The 23,505-nt window shown below is 39.5% G+C and overlaps 1 protein-coding gene across 4 annotated transcripts in view; it reads right to left on the reverse strand.

Moving 5' to 3' along the window:
* Nucleotides 1-23,505, reverse strand: part of LOC111583817 (serine/threonine-protein phosphatase 6 regulatory ankyrin repeat subunit B) — a 44,884-nt gene that overhangs the window by 14,801 nt on the left and 6,578 nt on the right. For 2 of the 4 annotated variants that reach the window (XM_023293064.3, XM_035958557.2), the window contains exons 2-19: nt 20,801-20,884; nt 18,220-18,298; nt 17,900-17,970; nt 17,393-17,593; nt 17,018-17,105; nt 15,787-15,929; nt 14,398-14,610; nt 12,590-12,668; nt 12,383-12,497; nt 12,223-12,305; nt 8,534-8,642; nt 6,976-7,044; nt 5,000-5,140; nt 4,718-4,783; nt 3,839-3,950; nt 2,889-2,960; nt 1,853-2,054; nt 213-300 (exon numbers count right to left, since the gene is read on the reverse strand). In XM_023293064.3, coding sequence (XP_023148832.1) covers nt 213-300; nt 1,853-2,054; nt 2,889-2,960; nt 3,839-3,950; nt 4,718-4,783; nt 5,000-5,140; nt 6,976-7,044; nt 8,534-8,642; nt 12,223-12,305; nt 12,383-12,497; nt 12,590-12,668; nt 14,398-14,610; nt 15,787-15,929; nt 17,018-17,105; nt 17,393-17,593; nt 17,900-17,970; nt 18,220-18,298; nt 20,801-20,884 — 2,015 coding nt within the window. The remainder of the gene's footprint in view (nt 1-212; nt 301-1,852; nt 2,055-2,888; nt 2,961-3,838; nt 3,951-4,717; nt 4,784-4,999; nt 5,141-6,975; nt 7,045-8,533; nt 8,643-12,222; nt 12,306-12,382; nt 12,498-12,589; nt 12,669-14,397; nt 14,611-15,786; nt 15,930-17,017; nt 17,106-17,392; nt 17,594-17,899; nt 17,971-18,219; nt 18,299-20,800; nt 20,885-23,505) is intronic. The other 2 variants (XM_023293067.3, XM_035958556.2) reach the window with 2 other exon arrangements.

Consider the following 23,505-nt stretch of genomic DNA (forward strand, 5'->3'; position numbering starts at 1 on the left):
AAATAAGAATTAAAGGAATAAATCTGGATTGAAGGAATAAATCAGGACTAAAGGAATAAATTTGGATTAAATTAATAAATCATAATAAAAGGAATAAATCATAATAAAAAGAATAAATCTGATTAAAGGAATAAATCTGGATTAAAGGAATAACTCTGGATTAAAGGAATAAATGAGGTTTAAAAGAATAAATGAGGATGAAGGTTTCTTACTGTCCCTGAGAGTCGGCAGCATCCACTAGATCTGCAGCGTCTGATTCGTCCAGCAGGAGGCGAACACACGTCGTATGACCATTCATCACTGCAGAGGAAGAAACACCATCATCATCATCATCATCATCATCATCATCACCACCACCACCACCACCATCACTATCATCATCACCATAATCACCACATCACCACCATCATCATCACCATCACCATCATCACATCACCATCACTACCATCATCATCACATCATCACATCACCATCATCACATCACCATCATCATCATCATGATTATCACCACCATCATCACCACCATCACCATCATCACCACCATCACCACCACCATCATCATCACCACCATCATATCATCATCACATCACCATCATCACATCACCATCACCATCATCACCATCACATCATCATCATCATCATCATCATCATCATCATCATCACCATCACCATCATCATCACCACCATCATCATCATCACATCACCATCATCACATCACCACCATCATATCATCATCACATCACCATCATCACATCACCATCACCATCATCACCATCACCATCATCACCACCACCATCATCATCACCACCATCATATCATCATCACATCACCATCATCACCATCACCATCATCATCACCACCATCATCATCATCACCACCATCATCATCATCACCATCACATCACCACCACCATCATCACCATATCACCATCATCACATCACCATCACCATCACATCATCATCGTCACCATCACCACCATCATCACCTCACCATCATCACCATTACCATCATCATCATCACCATTACATCATCACAATCACCATCATCATCATCACCATCATCATCACCATCATCATCATCCCCACCATCATCACATCACCATCATCATCACCATCACATCATCATCATCACCATCATCACCATCACCATCATCATCATCATCACCATCACATCATCATCATCACCATCACCACCATCATCACCATCACCATCATCATCATCATCATAATCACCATCACATCACCATCATCACCACCATCATCACCATCATCACCACCACCACCATCATCACATCACCATCACATCACCACCATCACATCACCATCATCACCACCATTATCACCACCATCACCACCATTATCATCACCATCACCACCATCACCATCACCATCATCAATTTTGGTGTATGAATATGAATAATTACTGCAGACATCTTCCTTATGACCTGGTATATACACACATATCAGACATATGAACTGTGTGTACTATGTACATACTATGTTTGTAGTACGTAGCATTTTTTAGCAGGCAATATGCATGTAGAATGTTTGTAGCATGTGTATAGTGTTTATGTAGTGTGTATGTAGTATATATGTAGTATGTTTGTAGTATGTGGCATGAATGTAGTATGTATGAAGTATGCATGTACTATGTAGTATATATGTAGTATGTAGTATATATGTAGCATTACCTGCTGAGGAACAAACTGGTTTATTTACAGACTCTCTGCTTCCTGGAACTAAACTAACATTAGTTCTATAATCAGGATTAAAGGTTGAGAGTTTCCTCACTATAAAAACAGCTTTAACCAGGTGTAAACTAAACTCTCATCTGGACTTCCTGTCTCTGTTACCTGCCAGGTGTACAGGTGTGCGTCCGTGCTGCCGGTCGTTGCAGCGCGGCGACGCCCCCTGGTGGAGGAGGGTGTGAACGCAGTCGGTGTGTCCCCTCAGAGCAGCCAGAGCCAGGGGGGTCCGGCCGGCCTCATCCCCCTGGTCCACCTCCCCCCGGCCCTGCAGCAGGACCTCCAGGGCCTGGGCGTGGCCGTGATACGCCTGAAGAAAGAAATAAAAACCTTTAGACTCACAGCTGATGATTAATAAAACATCTAAAAATCTGCTGTGACTGTTTAAAGTTGTCCAGATGTAATTTAATGACGTGTCTCCATTAAACTGTCCACAGGAGGAACATCATGATGGAACACTAGAACTGTTATGAGATCACATTTCAGCTGCTGCTCTGTCAACAGGAAACAGGAAGTAGCATCACATGACTTCACCTCTCTTCCTCCTCTAAAGACTTCCTCATCATCTCAGGATCCATTTTAGATTTGAATGTTTGTTTTTAGGGTTTTAAATGAGAACTCTGCATCTCTACACCTGATCAGAGCTCTGAAGTCCAACACCTAGATGATCTCAGACATTCTGAGATCCAGAACCAGGTTGAATCTTTGCAGCAGTTGTTCTGACTCTGTAGAAGAGTTTCTCTTTTCATGTGAGAACTGTTCAGACTTCAGATTCACCTCCTTTCATTCATATGAACCCAGTACAGCTCCACTCTCACTTCATCTCTGTGTTGTATCTTTCATTCTGAATAAAGTATCTTAATACTTTATTCAGATTTAAAGCTTGGAACTGTGTTTTATGTCCTTGTACTTGAACTGAGCAGCACTTTGGTTTAACTCCAGGTATTTATCCAGCAGCACAAAGCATCACTTTCTGTCAGGTTTTCTGTGAACGTTGGTTTTGAAACATTTACCTGAAATTCTATTTAAAAATCCTGGAATCATTCAGAGTCTGACTGTAGATATTATAGCTGTAGTGTTTAGTGACCGTGGATATTATCTGAGCTCATTATAAATTAAATTATTGTCGTTGTTCCTGACTCACGGCGAGGTGCAGAGGACTCCTGGCATTGGGAGATTCCGGGTCGTCTTGGTGACCGTCGTCTCTGTCCAGCAGCTGCAGAACCAAAGGAAACCTGATCAGACTCATTTATGGTTCTATTGATCTGCTGGAAGGCTCTCTGAACATCCTGACATAAATCAGTCGACGCTGGAACACCTGGAACACCTGTAGAAGAAACACCTGGAACCTGTACAAAGAACACCTGCAACACCTCAAACACCTGTAATATGTATGTAGTATGTTTATAGCATTTATGTAATATCTATGCAATATGTATCAGCGTTTCCTGTAGGATTTTTTTCAGCAGCGGCAGCAGGCTCTCCGACTTGGTGCCTGGATGTTTGACATGACGTCACTTTCAAGGCCGCGCTCTCGCGAGTAATTAACGTCGTATTAACCCGATGTATCAAAGAGTAGATACTGAGCAAGATAGTTATCTGTAGTTTACCCGAGTACTGGCGAGTACCCGACACAGTGCAGGACTCTGCTGTGAAGGTTCATTCAGCAGCGGGCCACCGTACTGTACTATGTAGTATGTGGTATGTATGTGGCAATTATGTAGCATGTAAAGTGTATGTAGTTTGTATGCAGTATGTAGTATGCATGTAGTATGTAAAATGTATGTAGTATGTGGTATGTATGTATGTATGTAGAACGTATGTAGTACTTATGTAGAATGTGGTATGTATGGAGTATGTATGTATGTATTATGTGTGTAGTATATAGTATGTATGTAGTATGTATGAAGTATGTGGAATGTAGTATTTAGTATGTATGCAGTATGTATGTAGCACGTCGTATGTATGTAGCATGTAGTATGTATGTAGCATGTAGTATGTATGTAGCATGTAGTATGTATGTAGCATGTAGTATGTATGTAGTATGTATGAATGTAGCATGTGCTATGTATGTAGCATGTGGTATGAACTGACCAGCTCCAGACAGTGTCGGTGTCCGTACGCTGCAGCGTAATGAACTGGACTGTAACCCTGTTTGTCCTTCAGAGATGCTGTCGCTCCACTTTGAAGCAGGAAGTCCAGACATCTGCGATAAAAGCAGCATTTTAGAGGTTTGATTAATCACAAATATGTATTTATATCATATATAACTCTTATAAGAGGTGAGAATGTTAAAACAGCAGCAAAACGCTGCAAACATTAAGCTGTGGAAATGACTATTAGACCACTGTATCACTGATGGACAATAATATCAATAACATGTACAATATCAGCTGCAGTATCAGCGCTAAGGTTTATCTATTACTCTTATTGATCCGTTTCAGATTTAGGTTCAGTGTCCTATACAAAATGAGATCTAGAGGTGCCTTTAAACTACTGATAAATTTGTTTTGTCTATAAAATGTCAGAAAATGTAGGTCTCTACGACAAAGAAAAATGTCAAATATTCACATTTACAAACCTGAAACCAGCAATGATTTATAAATTCTGTTTAAAAAAAAAAAACAGTCATAGTTGGTTAAATTTGTCCATTTTTTTCCCGCATTTATTGGACAATAAATTTGCTTGTTTCAGACTTTATAAAACTGCAAAATATTGGATGTTTGTTTCTCTTACAAAAAAATGAAGGTTTTAATAGCAAACAAAGAGGTTTTTGAGGAACCTGATTGTAGATGTTCTGAATTTAAAACATGGACAGCAGCAGTTATGTAGAAAAGACAAACATGTTTAGAATGAATTGAAGTGTTTATAAAATCAGTGAAAACTCTGAGCAGCTGTATCTGAGTAGCATTAGCATCAGTGTGTATTTTGGGTTTAGCTCCAGGTTAAGATGTTTCCTGTCATATGACTCACAGCGCCGCCTCCTTCTCCCTCTCAGCTTGAACTCCGTCGCTCTCCGGCTCCAGAGCAACACGACGTCTGCAGGACACGAAACAGGGAGTTAAAATAAACAATAAAAGCATCAACACCATCCAGGCTAACACTTGAGCTAACAGGTGGATGCTAACACCTGAGCTAACAGGTGGAGGCTAAGACTTGAGCTAACAGGTGGATACTAACACCTGAGCTAACAGGGCGTCAGCAGACTAAACTCCACCCAGGAATGTTTAACTGCAGGTTTTCTTAAAGACTCACCTCCTGTCCAGGTCGGAGGCAGCAGCGTAGTGCAGAGCAGAGCGCCCCCATTGGTCAGTGGCGTTAATAGCAGTACCACAAGCTACCAGAGTCTCCAAACACTGGAAATGTCGACTGGCAGCTGCATAGTGGAGAGGAGTCCTGGAAACACCGACAGAGAAACACACTTGACTGACGGACTGGAGTTTATTACATCTTATACACACACACACACATATATATATATATGTATGTATGTGTGTGTGTATATATATATACACACACACACACATTTTTATATATATATACACACACACACACACACACACACACACACACACACACACACACACACAAGGACAAAATTGTTGGTACCCCTTGGTTAATGAAAGAAAAACCCACAATGGTCACAGAAATAATTTGAATCTGACAAAAGTAATAATAAATAAAAATTCTATGAAAATTACCCAATGAAAATCAGACATTGCTTTTGAACCATGGTTCAACAGAATTATTTTAAAAATAAAGGCCTGGACAAAAATTATGGTACCCTTAACTTAATATTTAGTTGCACAACCTTTTGAGGCAATCACTGCAATCAAACCATTTGTGTAACTGTCAGTGAGACTTCTGCACCTCTCAGCAGGTATTCTGGTCCACTCCTCATCAGCAGACTGCTCCAGTTGTCTCAGGTTTGAAGGTTCCTTCTCCAGACGCCATGTTTCAGCTCCTTCCACAGATGTTCAATAGGATTTAGATCAGGGCTCATAGAGGCCACTTCAGAATAGTCCAATGTTTTCCTCTTAGCCATTCTTGGCTGTTTCTAGCTGTGTGTTTTGGCTCATTATCCTGTTGCAAGACCCATGACCTGTGACTGAGACCAAGCTTTCTGACACTGGGCAGCACATTTCTCTCTAGAATACCTTGATAGTCATGAGATTTCATTGTACCTGCACAGATTCCAGACACCCTGTACCAGATGCAGCAAAGCAGCCCCAGAACATAACAGAACCTCCTCCATGTTCCACAGTAGGGACAGTGTTCTTTTCTTCATATGCTTCATTTCTGCATCTGTGAACATAGAGCTGATTTGCCAAAAAGTTCCAGTTTTGTCTGGTCTGTCCATAGGACATTCTCCCAGAAGCTTTGTGGTTTGTCAACATGCAGTTTGGTAAATTCCAGTCTGGCTTTTTTATGATTTGTTTTCAACAATGGTGTCCTCCTTGGTCGTCTCCCATGAAGTCCACTTTGGCTCAAACAACGACGGATGGTGTGATCTGACACTGATGTACCTTGACCTTGGAGTTCACCTTTAATGTCTTTACAGGTTGTTCTGGGCTCTTTTGTTATCATTCCTATTATCCGTCTCTTCCATTTGTCATCAGTTTTCCTCCTGTGGCCACATCCAGGGAGGTTGGCTACAGTCCCATGGATCTTAAATTTCTGAATAATATGTGCAACTGTAGTCACAGGAACATCAAGCTGCTTGGAGATGGTCTTCTAGCCTTTTAACATGCTGGTCTATAATTGTCTTTCTAATCTCCTGAGACAACTCTCTCCTTGGCTTCCTCTGGTCCATGTTTAGTGTGGTACACACCATGTCACCAAACAGCACAGTGACTACTGTAACCCTATAAATAGACCGACTGACTGATTACAAGTTTGTAGACACCTGTGATGCTAATTAGAGGACACACCTTGATTGAACATGTCCCTATGGTCACATTATTTTCAGTCTTTTCTAGGGGTACCATCATTTTTGCCCAGGCCTGTTTCATGAATTAATTTTTTTAAATAATTCTGTTGAACCACGGTTCAAAAGCAATGTCTGATTTTCATTGGTTAATTTTCATAGAATTTTTATTTATTATTGCTTTTGTCAGATTCAAATTATTTCTGTGACCATTGTGGGTTTTTCTTTCATTAACCGAGGGGGACCAACAATTTTGTCCACGTGTAGATATATAAACACAGATAGAGATATATTTATGTGCTACCTGCCACAGTTGTCTCTCCGGTTGTGTTCACCTCCACTGCTCAGGAGCAGCTTAACACACTCCACATTACTGCAAACACACAGAGGTACTATTACTACAGCAAATACTACAATAATCTGGAATAAAACTACATTCATAACAGTACTTTCGTAAGGCTAACGTATTCCGTAACACTAATTTGTTTAGGCTAACGTGGCTAGGCTAAGGTAGTAAGCCGCTAGGTTTATTTTGTTCAGTCTAACACAGCGGCTAACATTGGCTTATTCAGACCGTAATGGCTAGGCTACCATGGTAACAAAGGTTATTTTGGCTAATTTCACGTAGCATGTACGATTATCTTGTTCAGGCTAACATAGCGGCTAGCCTCATGTTGTTTAGGTCAATAATGTAGTGGTTAATAAAGTTTTTTTTAGACTAGCATAGTAAGAACATCCCTTTTCCAGGCTAGCCTAGTCACTAGCATTAGCTTGTTTAGGGTAATGTAGCAGCTAACATTCTTATCTCCTTTTGGCTAATTTAACGGTTAACATTATGGTGTTTAAGATAACATGGCTAGGCTAATGTAGTGACTGATATTATGTTAAGGTAATACAGCTAGGCTAAAGTAGTGGCTGATCTTATTGTGTTTAAGCTAATATAGCTAGGCTAATGTAGCAGCTGATCTTATGGTGTTTCAACTAATATGGCTAGGCTAACGTAGTGGCTGATATTATGGTAATTAGGCTAATACAGCTAGGCTAAAGTAGTGGCTGAGCTTATGGTGTTTAAGCTAATATGGCTAGGCTAACGTAGCGGCAGATAATATCATGTTTACGCCAATGTAGCAGCTAACATTCTTATCTCATTACGACTAATTTAACGGTTAAGATTAAGGTGTTCAAGCTAATATGGCTAGGCTAATGTAGCGGCTGATCTTATGGTGTTTAAGCTAATATGGCTAGGCTAACATAGCAGCTGATAATATCATGTTTATGATAATGTAGCAGCCATTAGAACTGTGTTTAGACTAAAGTAGCAAGAAACATTAGCTTGTTCAGGCTAACATAGTGAGAAACATTAGCTTGTTCAGGCTAACAGTGAGAAACATTAGCTTGTTCAGGCTAATATAGTGAGAAACATTAGCTTGTTCAGGCTAACATAGTGAGAAACATTAGCTTGTTTAGGTTAACATAGCGAGAAACCCTAGCTTGTTTAGGCTAACATAGTGAGAAACATTAGCTTGTTTAGGCTAACATAGTGAGAAACATTAGCTTGTTCAGGCTAACATAGTGAGAAACATTAGCTTGTTTAGGTTAACATAGTGAGAAACACTAGCTTGTTTAGGATAAAGTAGCAGCTAATTTTAGCTTTTTAGACTGATGTTAACATGTACTCTAAACATGAGCAGATTTTTTCCGTTTATCGTAAATTAAATTTTTTTTATTTGGTATTTTGGTTTAGACTTTGGTACAATGGACGTTCAGTTTTATCAGCTTCAACTGTTTCTTGTCTAACTTTATGGTGATGTTCTGGTAGAAATGTCGTCCAGATCTCAGGATGTGGTTCAACAGGGACTCACCCTCCGGCGGCGGCGGCGTGGAGGCAGGTCCTCCCCAGACTGTCTGGAGTGTCGATCTGGAAGCCTGCAGACAGGACTGAGTCAGAACACGTTATGCTAAACCTCCAACCTGAAGGGGGCGGTGCAGGCAGACGGAGGGAGGCGGGACAAGACACGGCAGCAGCCAACCACAGAGAGAGAGACAGGAAGTGGAGAGAGAGACAGGTGTTAGTGCAACAGGTCATGAAACGAGGGTTAGGTACGGGTAAATACACGGACAGGTGTACAGACGGGTCGCTGACAGAGACAGGAAAAGTGCAGCAGGCAGCTCAGAGTCTGTGTGGCGCCCCCTGGTGGCTGCAGGCCAAACTACAGGTCAGTTATCAGGTTTATCATCACACATGAAACGGTTTAAAATGATTGTATTTCATGATTAAATGTTCTTATTCATTGTAACACTATAGAACTCATAGGAAGCTGTGCTCAGTAATCTTCACATGAAGAGCTGTAGAGAAGAACCAAGATCTAACCGGCAGGGAACCAAAGAGAACACAAACCAAGATGATAATGTACCTGTAGAAAAGCTACGCTGTTTCTGGCTTTTTTCAGTCACTTGTTCAGACGGTGTTCTGTTCATGTTGAGTAAAACTTTGCTTTGACTTGAGAGACTCTGAGTGTTGATTTGGAAAAATCAGGACTCCACTGTTGTGGTGTTCCTGACATAAATATAAAAAACAGGCACAGAAAGGCTCAAAACTAAAGATGTTTTCTCACAAAAAGGGCAAAATTCAGGTACCGAGGCGAGAATTTTCTTTCTTTTAGCTGTAGTTGCTGCTTAACTGAACAAATTAAGGTTTTGTTCACAAACCAAACACACGAAGAGTTCAGGCACGGTGGAAATTCTGACGTTTTTAATGTAAAATACATAAAATTTTGTTGTATTCAGCTTCTCAAATGCTGCCTTTTCCTTTAAATTATTAAATTTTAATGTCTAAAAATGTTTTTGCATGTTCTTAATTGAACAAAACAAGCAGCAAGAAGGTCTGTTTCACAGCAGGAATAATTATATACTTAATATTAATAGGAAAAATAAAATAGAATTCTGACTTTAAACGCAGGACTTTTGCTTATAATGGATTCTTTTTCTGTGTGTTACTGAATAGAACTGCAATCATTAATCCATTAGTTGATTAGTTGTCAACTATTAAATTAATCTGCTGCTATTTTCAGAACCAATTTACTGGCTTTAGTAACTTAAAATGAAAATAAACATCTTAGATGTGAATATTTTGGTTGTTTCTTTCCTGCTGTTCAACAGTAAATTGATTATCTTTGGTATGAGGACTTCAGTTTGGACTTTTTCTTGATTTTCTGATCGATTAATCGACTAGTTGACACCTGGAACGTTTATTTCCAACTATTTGGATCACTCATTGGTCTGGTTAAATATGATTCCAGCCTTAATGTGAATATTTTCTGGCTTCTTTCTTTCTCTTTAACAGTAAAATGAATCTTTGGGTTGACGACAACAAACTCCTCTGTCATGGAGGACTTTGGGAAACACTGAGGAACACGTTTCACCATTTTATGACCTGTTTCAGTCCAAAGAACTGATGGATAGTGAAGATATTTGTTGGTGATCAGAGTTGTTTCTGTTCAACAGCAGCCTGAAGACGTAGAATCAGTTTCTGCAGATAGAAAGGTTCTTTCAGTTCAGATACAACAGTCCTGATCAGTCACGTTCTGCAGCTGCTCAGACTCTTTAAATGACTTCTTTGTTGAGGACTTCAGTGACTCAGCAGAACCTCAGGAGGAGCCGGTTCCATCCAGCTTCAGGCCTCCAGACACAAACTTTAAAATCTGCTGATTATCTGGATCCAGGAAGCTTCCTGTCTGGTTCTGTTTAATGCTTCTTCCTCTGCAACCCTCAGAACCAAACTAAACGTCTGACATGAGCACAAACTATTCATCAACAACAGCAACCAGAAGACTCTAAGAGGACCTGTGCTGTCAGAACAATGACGGATCGAGAGTTAAGTTAGGGAATCTCGTTGTTCAGTAATTCAGCAGCAGCAGCCAGAAAACAGAAGCTCCCAGTAAACTGACAGATGAGTCAGCAGGTTGAGGAAACGCTGATTCAGAGTGAAATAACTTCATGTTCTGGACAGACAGCAGCTTAAATGTGATTTACTGGAGCTTTGCTGGATTAAACCGTGAGTTAAAGATGAGTTCTGTTTCCAGACGACTTCTATTAAAAACCCATCCTCAAGAAACGACAAGAAGGAACCACTTTGTTCTTCTATTATAGCGAATAATGATCTGGTTTAAGAAGGAAACATGTAAGATTAGACTTTTATTTTAAATCACAGCTGAAACCAGTAATAAGTCCTACTATTGATTGATCTGTTGATCATTTTAATGCTTAATCATTTAAATGTCCGGTTTAGTCCACAGATCTTCAGTTTACTGTCAGAGAGGAAAGAAACCAGAAAATATTCACATTAAAGAAGCTGGAATTAGAGAATTTAGATCATTTCTTTAAAAATACTCGACACTAATTATCCAATCACCAGAGTAGTTGTCTGTTAATTTAGTCGTTAACAGATAATCATTTTACATGATTTCTGTTCACTTGTTTGGCTTCTTATCACATTTTCAAGAACAAAAAAAAATCACTTTTGGTTGATTTCAGTCTTTAAGTTACAGAAAAAACATACACTGTCCATGTCTAAGGGCTTTGAGGATGATGATGAATTGATTTTTTTGTTAGTGCATAACGTCGACTGTAAACTTTTCCAAACATGCTGGCATTAAACTAATATTTAACTCAAATAAAGCGTTAAACACATCGTGCAAACAGAACAGAGAAGCCGTAATCCACTCTGCCGTGACCAACAACAAAACCTTTAAAAATTCAGAGAGTATTTAGGTTGAACTGCAGGCACTGTTTCCTCAGAGAGACTGAGAGGAAAATAAAATAAATGTAGCAAAAACAGAGAACAGAGGAGCAGGTAGATCCATCCAGCATGGAGGAACATCTACTGATGATGAGCAGAGTAGAGAGGAAACATGGAGATAGAAGAACATCTACAGGATGAGGAGATAAAACCACCACAAAGAGACAAGAAATGACAAAAATAAGACAGAAAACAAGAAAAACAGACACAAGATGACAAAACGACATAAAACAACCCAAATGACACAGAAAATGGCAAAAATTAGACCAAAAAAGACACAAAATGGCAATAAAAACAAGGCCAAGTAACAGAAGCAAGACGGAAAACACCACAAATTAGACACAAAACAAAAACAAGCCAAAAATGACACAGATTGACAAGACACAAAACAAGACAGAAAACGACAAGAGGAGATGACAAGAACAAGTTGTAGGACATCCATCTAGCATGGTGGAACATCTACAGATGATGAACAGAGTAGAGAGGAAACATGGAGATAGAAAAACATCTGCAGGATGAGGAGATGGTAGGAGCTGGAGGTTCTGGAAGACGTTTCTAGAAACGTCTTCCAGAACCTCCAGTTGCTTTCTACCGAAGCTCCTACATCACCAGGACCTGGATGACTGAGAACCTCCACAGAAGTCTGAGGAGACAACATTAGTTCAGAGTTTAAACATGTGTTAACCTGTTGATGTTTTTTCTTACACCAACCTAATCTAGACCTACTTCCTGTTGGTTAGCGTGTGGAGCTACCTGAGGACAGCAGCTTCCTGCAGCAGTCAGAGTGAGCGTTCAGGGCGGCCAGGTGCAGAGGAAACATGCCGTGGACTCCTCTCCTTGAAGGACACATGAGATTCTGTTAGACAGCGTGTCACTGTGGGGGTTTAACGTGAGGAAAGGCGAAGTAACTCACCTGGTGCAGTCGGCTCCGCTGGTGATGAGGGTGTTGATGAGCAGCTCGTGGCCGTAACGAGCAGCGATGTGCAGAGGAGTGTTTCCATCCTTATCCACGCTGTCGATCTCCCCACCTACAGGAAAATGTGGTTTAATAAGAGAAGAGGAAGAGATAACGAGGAGGCTTAATGAGGAGCCTTAACGAGGAGCCTTAATGAGGTCTCACCGTTCTGGATGAGCGTCTGAGAACGAGTGAAGCGTCCGTGAACCGCCGTCATGTGAAGAGGACTTTTACCGTCACGACTCTGAAATTAGATCAGATAAAACTTTATTGATAATAACATTATTATTAAGAAAAATGAATGAAGAATCACAGAGAACATGAAATAGAATAACAATCTATTGATTTACAAATACTGTTGGAGTTCCTGCCTGATAAACAACTGAAGCTACGCTGGAAACTAGGAATTAAGAAGAAATTTTCATTTTTAAAAGCCATTTTCTCCATGAAGAGTAGAAGTTTCTGGATATGTGGGTGAATCTCAACATGACTTCAACTATAAAACTATTCAATAAAAACCTACAAAACAATCACACTGCAGGATGAATATATTAATGTGGAACAGTGAAGATGTTCCTGGAGGTTCTAAAGAGGTTTATGAATAGAAGGTTTGAAATTTTCTATTCAGTTCAACTTCATCCTGCTCGTTTTCAGACGTTATTTTAGCTTCTGTTTGTCTGTTTTGTGTTTTTTCCTATATGATACTCTGACATGTCTGAAATACGTAAATAGAAATAGATTCGTGAAAATGAACTAAGTGAACTAAATAAGGCTGGAAGAGAAAAGTATCTGGATCATTCCAGAACTGGAGGACAAATTCATGGAACCTGTGTCCCACAACATGTTAGCATAATCTGTTTTGGTCATTTCATGTCTCGTTTTTGTCATTTTATGTCTCGTTTTTGTCATGTCTTTTTATCGTTTTGTGTCTCGTTTTTGTCATTTTATGTGTCGTCATTTTATGTCTCGTTTTTGTGGGTTTGTGTCTTGTTTTTGTCATTTTATGTCTCGTTTTTGTCGTTTTGTGTCTCATTTTTATCATTTTATGTCTCCTTTTTGTGGTTTTGTGTCTCATTTTAATCGTTTTGTGTCTCATTTTTGTCGTTTTGTGTCTCATTTTAATCGTTTTGTCTCGTTTTTATCGTTTTGTGTCTCGTTTGTCGTTTTGTGTCTCATTTTTGTCGTTTTGTGTCTCGTTTTTGTTGTTTTGTGTCGTTTTTGTCATTTTATGTCTCGTTTTTGTGATTTTGTGTCTCATTTTTGTCATTTTATGTCTCGTTTTTGTGGTTTTGTGTCTCATTTTAATCGTTTTGTGTCTCATTTTTGTTGTTTTGTGTCTCATTTTAATTGTTTTGTCTTGTTTTTGTCGTTTTGTGTCTCGTTTTTATCGTTTTGTGTCTCATTTCCATCGTTTTGTGTCTCGTTTTTGTCGTTTTGTGTCTCGTTTTTATCGTTTTGTGTCTCATTTCCATCGTTTTGTGTCTCGTTTTTGTCATTTTGTGTCTTGTTTTTGTAGTTTTGTGTCTTCTTTTTGTCGTTTACATCATCCAACAGTGTTCCTACAGAATGTGTAGAGCAAAGTTATGTCCTCTCTTCCATTTTCCATCTTTCCATTCCATTGTCAGCCTTGACTGAATATCTCCCTCCAGCTCATATTATCAGGATCAGACTAATTCTTTGGACTGTTTTCCATCAGTCAGTTTGTCCTCTTGGTCAGCAGTAACAGCAGCTAAATATCTAGCTTCTACTGCTGAGAAAAAGATCACATTAGCATGGATTAGCAACCCTGTTACTGTGATTAGAGTAGGGTTAGCAAACAACACAGAAAACATGGAATAAAAATGCTACCATTGATGTGGAAGCTGAGCCAATAAGCCTTTGATAGTTTAGTAGAAGTAATATTTCACATGTCACTGATACAGTCTGAACAGGAGGGGATAAATAAGAGGACAGGTATCAGGAGTCCGTCTCACCTGTACGTTGACGTCGGCGCCGTTGTTGACCAGGAACTCCAGACAAAGAGCTCCGTGGGTGGAGGCGGCGGCGAAGTGCAGCGGCGTGAAGCCCTTGTTGTTGGGCTGGCTGACGTTGGCGCCGTAATCGATGAGCTCGCTGACGACGGCGTCCTGACCGTTGAAACAAGCCACGTGAAGCGCCGTGTTCCCGAACGCATTGGCCTCATCGATCTGTAACCGCAGAACAACACGAGGTTTACAACCAAAGGAGAGAGAGCCGGTGGTGGTGGAACGACAATGAGTGGGTCTGTAGTCAGAACACAGAGGACTGTTGTTCTGGTCCGACACTGAGTTAGTGTTATTATCTGAGACACGTTAGGACAGATTCATGTCTACATGGACACATACACTTAGTTCTGAACAATCAGAGAGATTAAAAAACAGCCAGACTAAAGTCAGAATAGATCAGCTGTGCATAAAAATAACAATTAGAGCAAATAATTAGATAAAAGTGATGGGATGAACTGTTAATAATCAGAATTAATGAAGTAAAGGGCTAGCTAAAAGTAACAGCTAAAAGTAATAGATAAAAGTAATAGTTAGCTAAAAGTAATAGCTAGCTAAAAGTAATAGTTAGCTAAAATGAATAATAGCTAAAAGTAATAAATAGTTAGCTAAAAGTAATAGTTGGCTAAGAGGTAATAGTTAGCTAAAAGGTAATAGATAAAAATAATAGCTAAAAGTAACAGTTAGCTAAAAAGTAATAGTTAACTAAAAAGTAATAGCTAGAGAAAAGTAATAAACAGTTAGCTAAAAGTAATAGCTAAAAATAATAAACAGTTACCTAAAAGTAATAGTTAGTGAAAAGAAATAGTTAGCTAAAAGTAATAGTTTGCTAAAAATAATAAATAGTTAGCTAGAAGTAATAGCTAAAAGTAATAAATAGTTAGCTAAAAGTTATAGTTAGCTAAAAGTAATAGCTAAAACTCATAGTTAGCTAAAAGCAATAAATAGTTAGCTAAAAGAAATAAATAGTTAAATTAAAGTAATAAATAGCTAAAAAGTCATAAACAGTTGGCGAAGGAATTAAATGGTTGGTTAAAGGTAATTATTAGTTAGCTAAAAGTAATGCATTAAAAGGTTAGCTAAATGTAAACCCTAAAATATTCACCGTTATCTAGAAGTATATCATTAGTTATGTATTGGTTATTTAGCTAACTGAAGGTAATAAATATGTTGACTTCAAATAATAGATTAAGTAGTATATGTAAGTAGATTTATGGTGAACTATAACAGTAATAAACAGATAAGAGTCGATAAATCTTTAAAATGACTAGCTACTGATTAAATGGTTGAAAGTGTTGGAACATTTAGTGAGTGTACAGGTGTGAAGCTGTGATGTCAGACCTCCACAGCCAGGTTCAGCAGGTGTTTGACCACAGCGATCTGTCCGCTGGACGCCGCCGTGTGCAGAGGAGTGTATCCTCGTTTATCCTTACAGCTGATCTCTGCTCCCTGACTGACCAGCAGACACACCACGTCCAGGTGACCTGCAGGGGGCGCAACACGCATCAACACCTGGACGCTGAATTATATCAACACCTGGTCTAACATCAACACCTGAACGAACATCAACGCCTGAATGAACATCAACACCTGAACGAACATCAACACCTGGACACTGAACTGATAAAACGCTCATTAACTGCAGAAACATGGAACACTTCTGGACAGAACTGTGAATACAGATAAATAAATGTTTTCAAAAGTTTGAAAAGTGCACTATGAAATAAATGCAAAGAAAAACTAGAAAATTCCCCAACTGTCAATCCATCATTAGTTTAAAACATCAGTTCTTCAGGCTGATATTTACGGTGGCCGAGAGGTGCAAACCAAATTTACATAATGCAAAACACTTTTACAAATCCAAATGTAACCAGAAAGGGAAAGTCCCAACTCCGGGGTTGAACCGTAAGTGACAACGAGGAGCGGCTAATGCTACTTTTGGTTGTTGCTGATGGTGAACCAAGCGAGCGGGTGATGTTTTGCCCGTTTTGTGGGGAACATACGAACCAATTGACGCGGTTTTGTTTTTTGTGTGGTCGGTCTTTAGAGTGTTTAAATGGCACAGATCAGACCGACAGAGTGCATTAGCCGCTCCTCGTTGTCACTTCCGGTTCAACCCCGGAGTTGGGACATTCCCTTTCCGGTTAAATTTGGACTTGTAAAAGTGTTTTTGGACTTGTAAAAGTGTTTTGTCGCTTGTAAATTTGTCTTGGAGGTTGTAAAAGTGTTTCTGGACTTGTAAAAGTGTTTTGTCGCTTGTAAATTTGTCTTAGAGATTGTAAAAGTGTTTTTGGACTTGTAAAAGTGTTTTGTTGCTTGTAAATTTGTCTTGGAGGTTGTAGAAGTGTTTTGCATTAGGTAAATTTGGTTTGCACCTCTCGGCCACCGTAGATATTTACAGATTTATGAACTCTGTTGTCTTGATTTATGTTTCAGTTGCTTTCATCACCTTTGACCTGTTCATTAAAACTGAAGTTTGCAGGTCAGAATTGATTCTTATTGTTTACAGTTTAACTCCAGACCTATCTCTGTCTCCGGTACAAAGCAGTAGCAGCTAAAAGAAGGAATTTACCCATGAACGCGGCCCAGTGCAGCGCCCGGCCATCCTTCTTATCGAAGGCGTTGATGTTGGCTCCTTTAGCCAGCAGCAGATTCACCATCTGACCAAAACATCCAGAGGTTAGAGGTTTTAGAGAAGAATCCGTTCAGCTCCATCTGTCTCCTCCCACTGATAACTTTAGATTTGGCTGTTTGTGAATAATTCTTGTTGAGTTGAACATCCCAGGATCGTCCTGATGGCATCATCCAGACCAGCAACTCAAAGGTCCATCCCCAGTTAATCAGTAAATCAGTGACCTCAAACACCCAGCCATATTATATTATATTGTATAGTATTGTATTGTATTATATTGTATTGTATTGTATTGTATTACTGATCCTGCAGTACCTCGGTGTGCCCGTTGAGGGCAGCGTGGTGCAGAGCGGTTCTGCCACCGCGGTCCGACACGTTGACGCTGCTGAGCAGGGGGATGATGACCTCAGCGCATCGCAGCGCGTTATTGGCTGCTGCTACGTGCAGCGGCGTCTGCCAGTTCTTATCACGAGCGTTTACATCAGCTGAGTGACGGATCAGAACCCGGACGGCCTCCTGAGGACCCAAGGACAAGTCAGATAAACTTATCACTCACCTGCTCAGGTGTAGCAGGTACATCACAGGTACAGTACAGGTACATCACAGGTACAATACAGGTACATCACAGGTACAATACAGGTACATCACAGGTACAGTACAGGTACAGTGCAGGTACATCACAGGTACAGTACAGGTACATCACAGGTACAGTACAGGTACATCACAGGTACAATACAGGTACATCACAGGTACATCACAGGTACAGTACAGGTACATCACAGATACAGTACAGGTGAAGTACAGGTACAGGTGTGTCCTCACCTCACTCCGTGAAGCTACAGCTCTGTGTAGAGGTGTGAGCCACATGTTGTCTTTGGCGTTGACTCGAGCTCCTGAAGAGTAGAAACATGATTAGATTAAAATCACATTTGATTTATAGAAATGGATGAAGACTACGAGAAGGTAAAGACTAGAAGAAGGTAAGGACTAGGAGGAGGTAAAGACTAGAAGGCAAAGACTAGAAGAAGGTAAGGACTAGGAGGAGGTAAAGACCAGAGGAAGATAAGGACTACGAGGAGGTAAAGACTGGGAGGAGTTAAAGACTAGAAGGTAAAGACTAGTACAGACTAGTAGGAGTTTACCAGACAGGATGAGCAGCTCGGTGATCTCAGCATCTCCCAGGAAGGCAGCTGCATGGAGCGGAGTTCGTTTTTCTGAATCCTGTAACAGAAACTCTGACATCAAGACCCTCCTACATCCCTAACAACCAATCCAGACCCTCCTACATCCCTAACAACCAATCCAGACCCTCCTACACCCCTAATAACCAATCCAGACCCTCCTACACCCCTATCAACCAATCCAGACCCCCCTACATCCCTAACAACCAATCCAGACCCCCCTACATCCCTAACAACCAATCCAGACCCTCCTACATCCCTAAAAACCAATCAGGACCCTCCTACATCCCTAACAACCAATCAGGACCTTCCTACATCCCTAACAACCAATCAGGACTCTCCTACGTCCCTAACATCCATTGAACATCCTGCTGTGTTCAGGTTACACCGGTGTGTGGTTGTTGTGTCTCTGGGTGATTTGTTTCTCGTGTTGTTGTCTTTTAAGGTTCTTTTGCATCTCTGTGGTTGTTTTCAGTCCTTTTGTTGTTGTTTTGTGTCTCTTTGTAGTTGTTTTTCTTTGGAGCTTTTTGTATATTTTAGTGGTTGTCAGTCTTTTTGTGGTTTTCTCTTGTCTTTCTGTGCTTCATGGCATCTTTTTGTGTTATTTTGTGTCTCTTTGTAGTCGTTTAGAGTCTCTTTCTACCCGCATCATGTCTGTAACCATCCAGATAACATTACAACTCCCTCACACCTCTTGGTTCAGGGACCAGGAGGTCCCCTCACTCCTATGTTCGGTTCTATGTTCGGTTCTATCTTCAGCCTGTTGTTCGGTTCTACATTCTGCTGCTCTGATTCAATTTGGGTGGTCTCAGAGTGAAGCTGCAGCTCATTAGAATTTTTCTCAGGAACATCGAAGGATCCTGAGGAGCTTCATTATAAACAAACTGAATTTCTGTTTACATCAAAATTTGTCACCAGAACTCACTGAGGTTCCTCCAGCTGACTCCAGAACTCACTGAGGTTCCTCTACGTTCTATTTAACTCCTCCACGGTTTATATTAACGGATCCGTCTGCAGCTGATCTGATGATTATGTGAGCTGTGATTTCAGAGTTCCTTCAGTAGAACCTGAAGAACCACTTCCTGCTGTTGAGGAAACTGAACTTTGGCTTCACTGAGCTGCAGCTCTAAAACAGAAAGTGAAGAAGAAGAAGATGTCTGCAGCTCAGTCGGCTTTTATTTCCTTAAAACTGATTCTGATTTTTATCTGCATTAAAATGTTTTCACAGATTTTCAGTTTTATTGATTCCTGAGAACCTAAACACAGAAACCTGCTTTATTTTATTTACTGATATTTTATTTTGCTTCATTTTAATTATAAATATTTTCACAATTATATTTTTCATTTTATTTAATTATGTATTTATGTTTTTATTCATTTTTTAAAATGTAATCTAATTTATTGTCAATTTATCATTATTTTATTATATTTACGTATTATTATTAGTTATTCATTTGTCATTAATTTTATTTCATCTATTGGCAATTTATTAGCTATATTTATTTTATTTGTGTATTTTAATTCTTTATATATTATTAATCAATTATCATTTTTTAAATTATTTTTCTTTTTATTGTTTAATTTAATTTTTTTTGTTTCCTTTTATTTATTTTTATAAAATCTGAAAAAAAGTGAATTTTCGTTAATTGTAGTTTTCGTCTTTAATTGAATTTTTTTCTTTCTTCTGTTTACTTCTATATTTATTTCTTTAAGGATTATTTATGTTTTATTTTTTATATCATCATATATTTATTTAAACTATCAGTATGATGTTTTAGGTTCATTTTAATAAGAACCAGAGACTGACGGTCATTATTATTATTATTACAGTAATCAGGCTGAAAACTAACGAGCTTCTGTTTGACCCCATTCAGAAAAGGTTATAAACAACATTTAAAAATAAACTAAATAATAATAAAAAACTAAATGAAAAAATAAAAATGTATGTTTAGAATCAATTAGACAGAAGGTACTGCAGATAGAAGACTGGAAACCATTTCCTCTGAGGAAAACGTAAACAGGAAACCACAGATCCTGCTGAGTGTGTGTGTGTGTGTGTGTGTGTGTGTGTGTTTTCTGAGTGTGTGTATGTGTATTATCTGTGTGTACTATGTGTGTGTGTGTGTGTGCGTGTGTGTGTGTGTTTTCTGAGTGTGTGTGTGTGTGTGTTATCTGTGTGTGTGTGTTATCTGTGTGTGTGTGTTATCTGTGTGTGTGTGTGTTATCTGTGTGTATCATCTGTGTGTATTTTCTGAGTGTGTGTGTGTATTATCTGTGTATTATCTGTGTGTATTGTGTGTGTGTGTGTGTATGTATGTGTTTTCTGAGTGTGTGTATGATTGTGTATTATCTGTGTGTTCTGTGTGTGTGTGTATTATCTGTGTGTGTGTGTGTGTGTTTTCTGTGTGTGTATTATCTGTGTGTATAATCTGTGTGTGTGTGTAGGTGTGTGTGTGTGTGTGTGTGTGTGTGTGTGTGTGTGTGTGTGTGTACTGTGTGTGTGTGTGTGTGTGTGTGTGTATTTTCTGAGTGTGCGTCCCACCAGAGCGTTGATGTCCTCAGACTTGTAGATCAACATCCGGATCTCCTCTGGGTCTCCACTGAAGATGGCCTGGACGAGAGGAGGCTGTAGGAGGAGACAGAACCGTCAGAGAGCTTCACATGACACACGTATGACAACAGGAACACGCCACACATGTAAGGCTTCATCAGAGAGAGCAGACGTGATGAAGCAGAGCGTTCAGCAGGATGATCTTCCCACACTACGAAGCTGCTGTTTACAGACTCTTCCAAACTCCTCTTCTATCTGCTCCTCAGAACGTTCTCTGGAGATACGATCAGAAAACAACATGCCTGAGCAGAGAACACGCCAAGGTCACGTCTACAGGCCCTTATTTTGTGTTGAGGAGGTAAACAGAGGCCCTGAGGTCAGACAGAACCTGAACTACAACATGCTGGATGTTGAACCCACAGACCTGCAGGTTACATTAGGATTTAAAGGAACAGCTAATCTCTGCTAACAAGAACCATTTAGCATCAGGAACTAGACATCGAGTTAACTTTATGTTTATTATTTAATCTGTTTCATTCACTAAATCTATTTAAAAGGTTCAGTGACCAGAAACTTTATCTGATTTATTTAGTTTATTTACCAGGAATATTGTTGTCATGAGTAACAGCTGATTATTATCATGTTTAGGCTAATGTAGCAGCTAACATTAGCTCAGTTAGGCTAATGTAGCAGCTACCATTATCTTGTTTTGGCTAATGTAGTAGCTATCATTATTTTGGTGAGGCTAACGTATTCAATTCAATTCAATTCAATTCAATTCAATTCAATTCAATTCAATTCAATTCAATTCAATTCAATTCAATTCAATTCAATTCAATTCAATTCAATTCAATTCAATTCAATTCAATTCAATTCAATTCAATTTATATAGCGCCAATTACAGTAAAATTGTCTCAAGATGCTTTCCAGAACCCATATGCCTGAACCCCCAGAGCAGCCCTAAGGAGACACTGACAAGGAAAACACCCTTTTAACAGAAAAAAAAACCTTGAGCAGAACCCGGCTTTTTATGTGGGGGACCCATCTGCTGCTGGCCGGATGGGTTGAGAGGGACAGAAGAGGTAGAGGGTTAGAGGGGTAGAGGGACAGAGATAGAGGGGTGGAGGTAAAGGGATAGAGGTAGAGGGGTAGAGGTAGAGAGGTAGAGGTAGAGAGGTAGAGCTGGAGGGATAGAGATAGAGGTGTGGAGGTAGAGGGGTGGAGATAGAGGGGTAGAGGGATAGAGATAGAGGGATAGAGATAGAGGGATAGAGGTATGGGGATAGGGGGTAGAGGTAGGGGGCTAGAGGTAGAGAGGTAGAGGGGTGGAGGTACCATAAAACACATAGTAGCAGCTACCATTATCCGGTTTCGGCTAATGTAGTAGCTATCATTATTTTGGTGAGGCTAATGTAGCAGCATTAGCCTAACCACTATCTTGGTTAGCAGCAGCTAACATCATCTTGTTTAGGCTAATTTAGTAGCTAACATAATCTTGTTAAGGCTAATGTAGCAGCTACCACGATCTTGGTTAGGCTAATGTAGCAGCTACCATTATCTTGGTTAGGCTAATGTAGCAGCTACCATTATCTTGGTGAGGCTAATGTAGCAGCTACCATTATCTTGGTGAGACTAATGTAGCAGCTACCATTATCTTGTTTAGGCTAACGTAGCACCTACTGTTATCTTGTTTAGGCTAATGTAGCAGCTAACATTATCTTGGTGAGGCTAATGTTGCGGTTAAAACTATCTTGTCTAAGTTAAAATAGCAACTAATGTGACCTTGTTAAAGCAAACATTATTGTGTTTAAGCTAACATTAGCTTAAACACAATAATTAACATTAACATTGTGTAGCCAAATGTAGCAGCTAATGCTATCTTGTTAAGAGCTAATGTTGTCTTTTTAAGCTAACATTTTCCTATTTAGGCTAACCCAGTAGCTAATATGATCGTGTATAGGCTAACAGGCATTTGTTAGGCTAATATAACGGCTAGCATTATCTTATTTAGGCAGCTAATGTAATCTTGTTCATGCTAACTTAGATGCTAATATTAACTTGCTTTAACTAACAGCACTAGCTCATAATGAGCCATAATGTGAACTGCTCTTAAAACATGACAAAACAATACATTTAATATAAAAATAAAATGATTTCCTGTCAATAAACCAACAGTCTGTAGGGTGGAGTAAATGTACTCCTTGGTAAATATAGAAACCTCTAACTAGCATCTAACGGTCTGATCTGAACGGATCTGTCGCTGATCAAACCGCTGGCCGAATTAGTCGCTACTTCCTGTGTGTTTCTGCCTACTTCCTGTTGCACAGCTTCTTCTTCTCAGAACCTTGAAAGAGGAACCAACCACAGAGCAGCGTTTCACTTCTGCTTAAAAACGCAACACGACTTCCTGTGAGCGATCTGTGCCTCGTCATCACTTCCTGCAAGTAGCAGACAGACAGGTGTGTTTCTAAGTCCTGGATGGAGGTGAGAACGATGGAAACCAGAAAAAGAAAAAATAATTCACTAAAACTCCTAAAAAAAAAAACTATTTATTTGATTATTGATTCTTCAGAAAATAAACAACCAGGAACCAACATATCCAGGGTTTTTCAGATGCTCACAGATCATCAGTACTGAAACTGTGGCGCTACACAACAAAATATTTTGTTATTTACATTTAATCTGTGTAACAATGC

Source organism: Amphiprion ocellaris, chromosome 11, assembly GCF_022539595.1.
Source record: "Amphiprion ocellaris isolate individual 3 ecotype Okinawa chromosome 11, ASM2253959v1, whole genome shotgun sequence".
Taxonomy (NCBI): Eukaryota; Metazoa; Chordata; class Actinopteri; family Pomacentridae; genus Amphiprion; species Amphiprion ocellaris.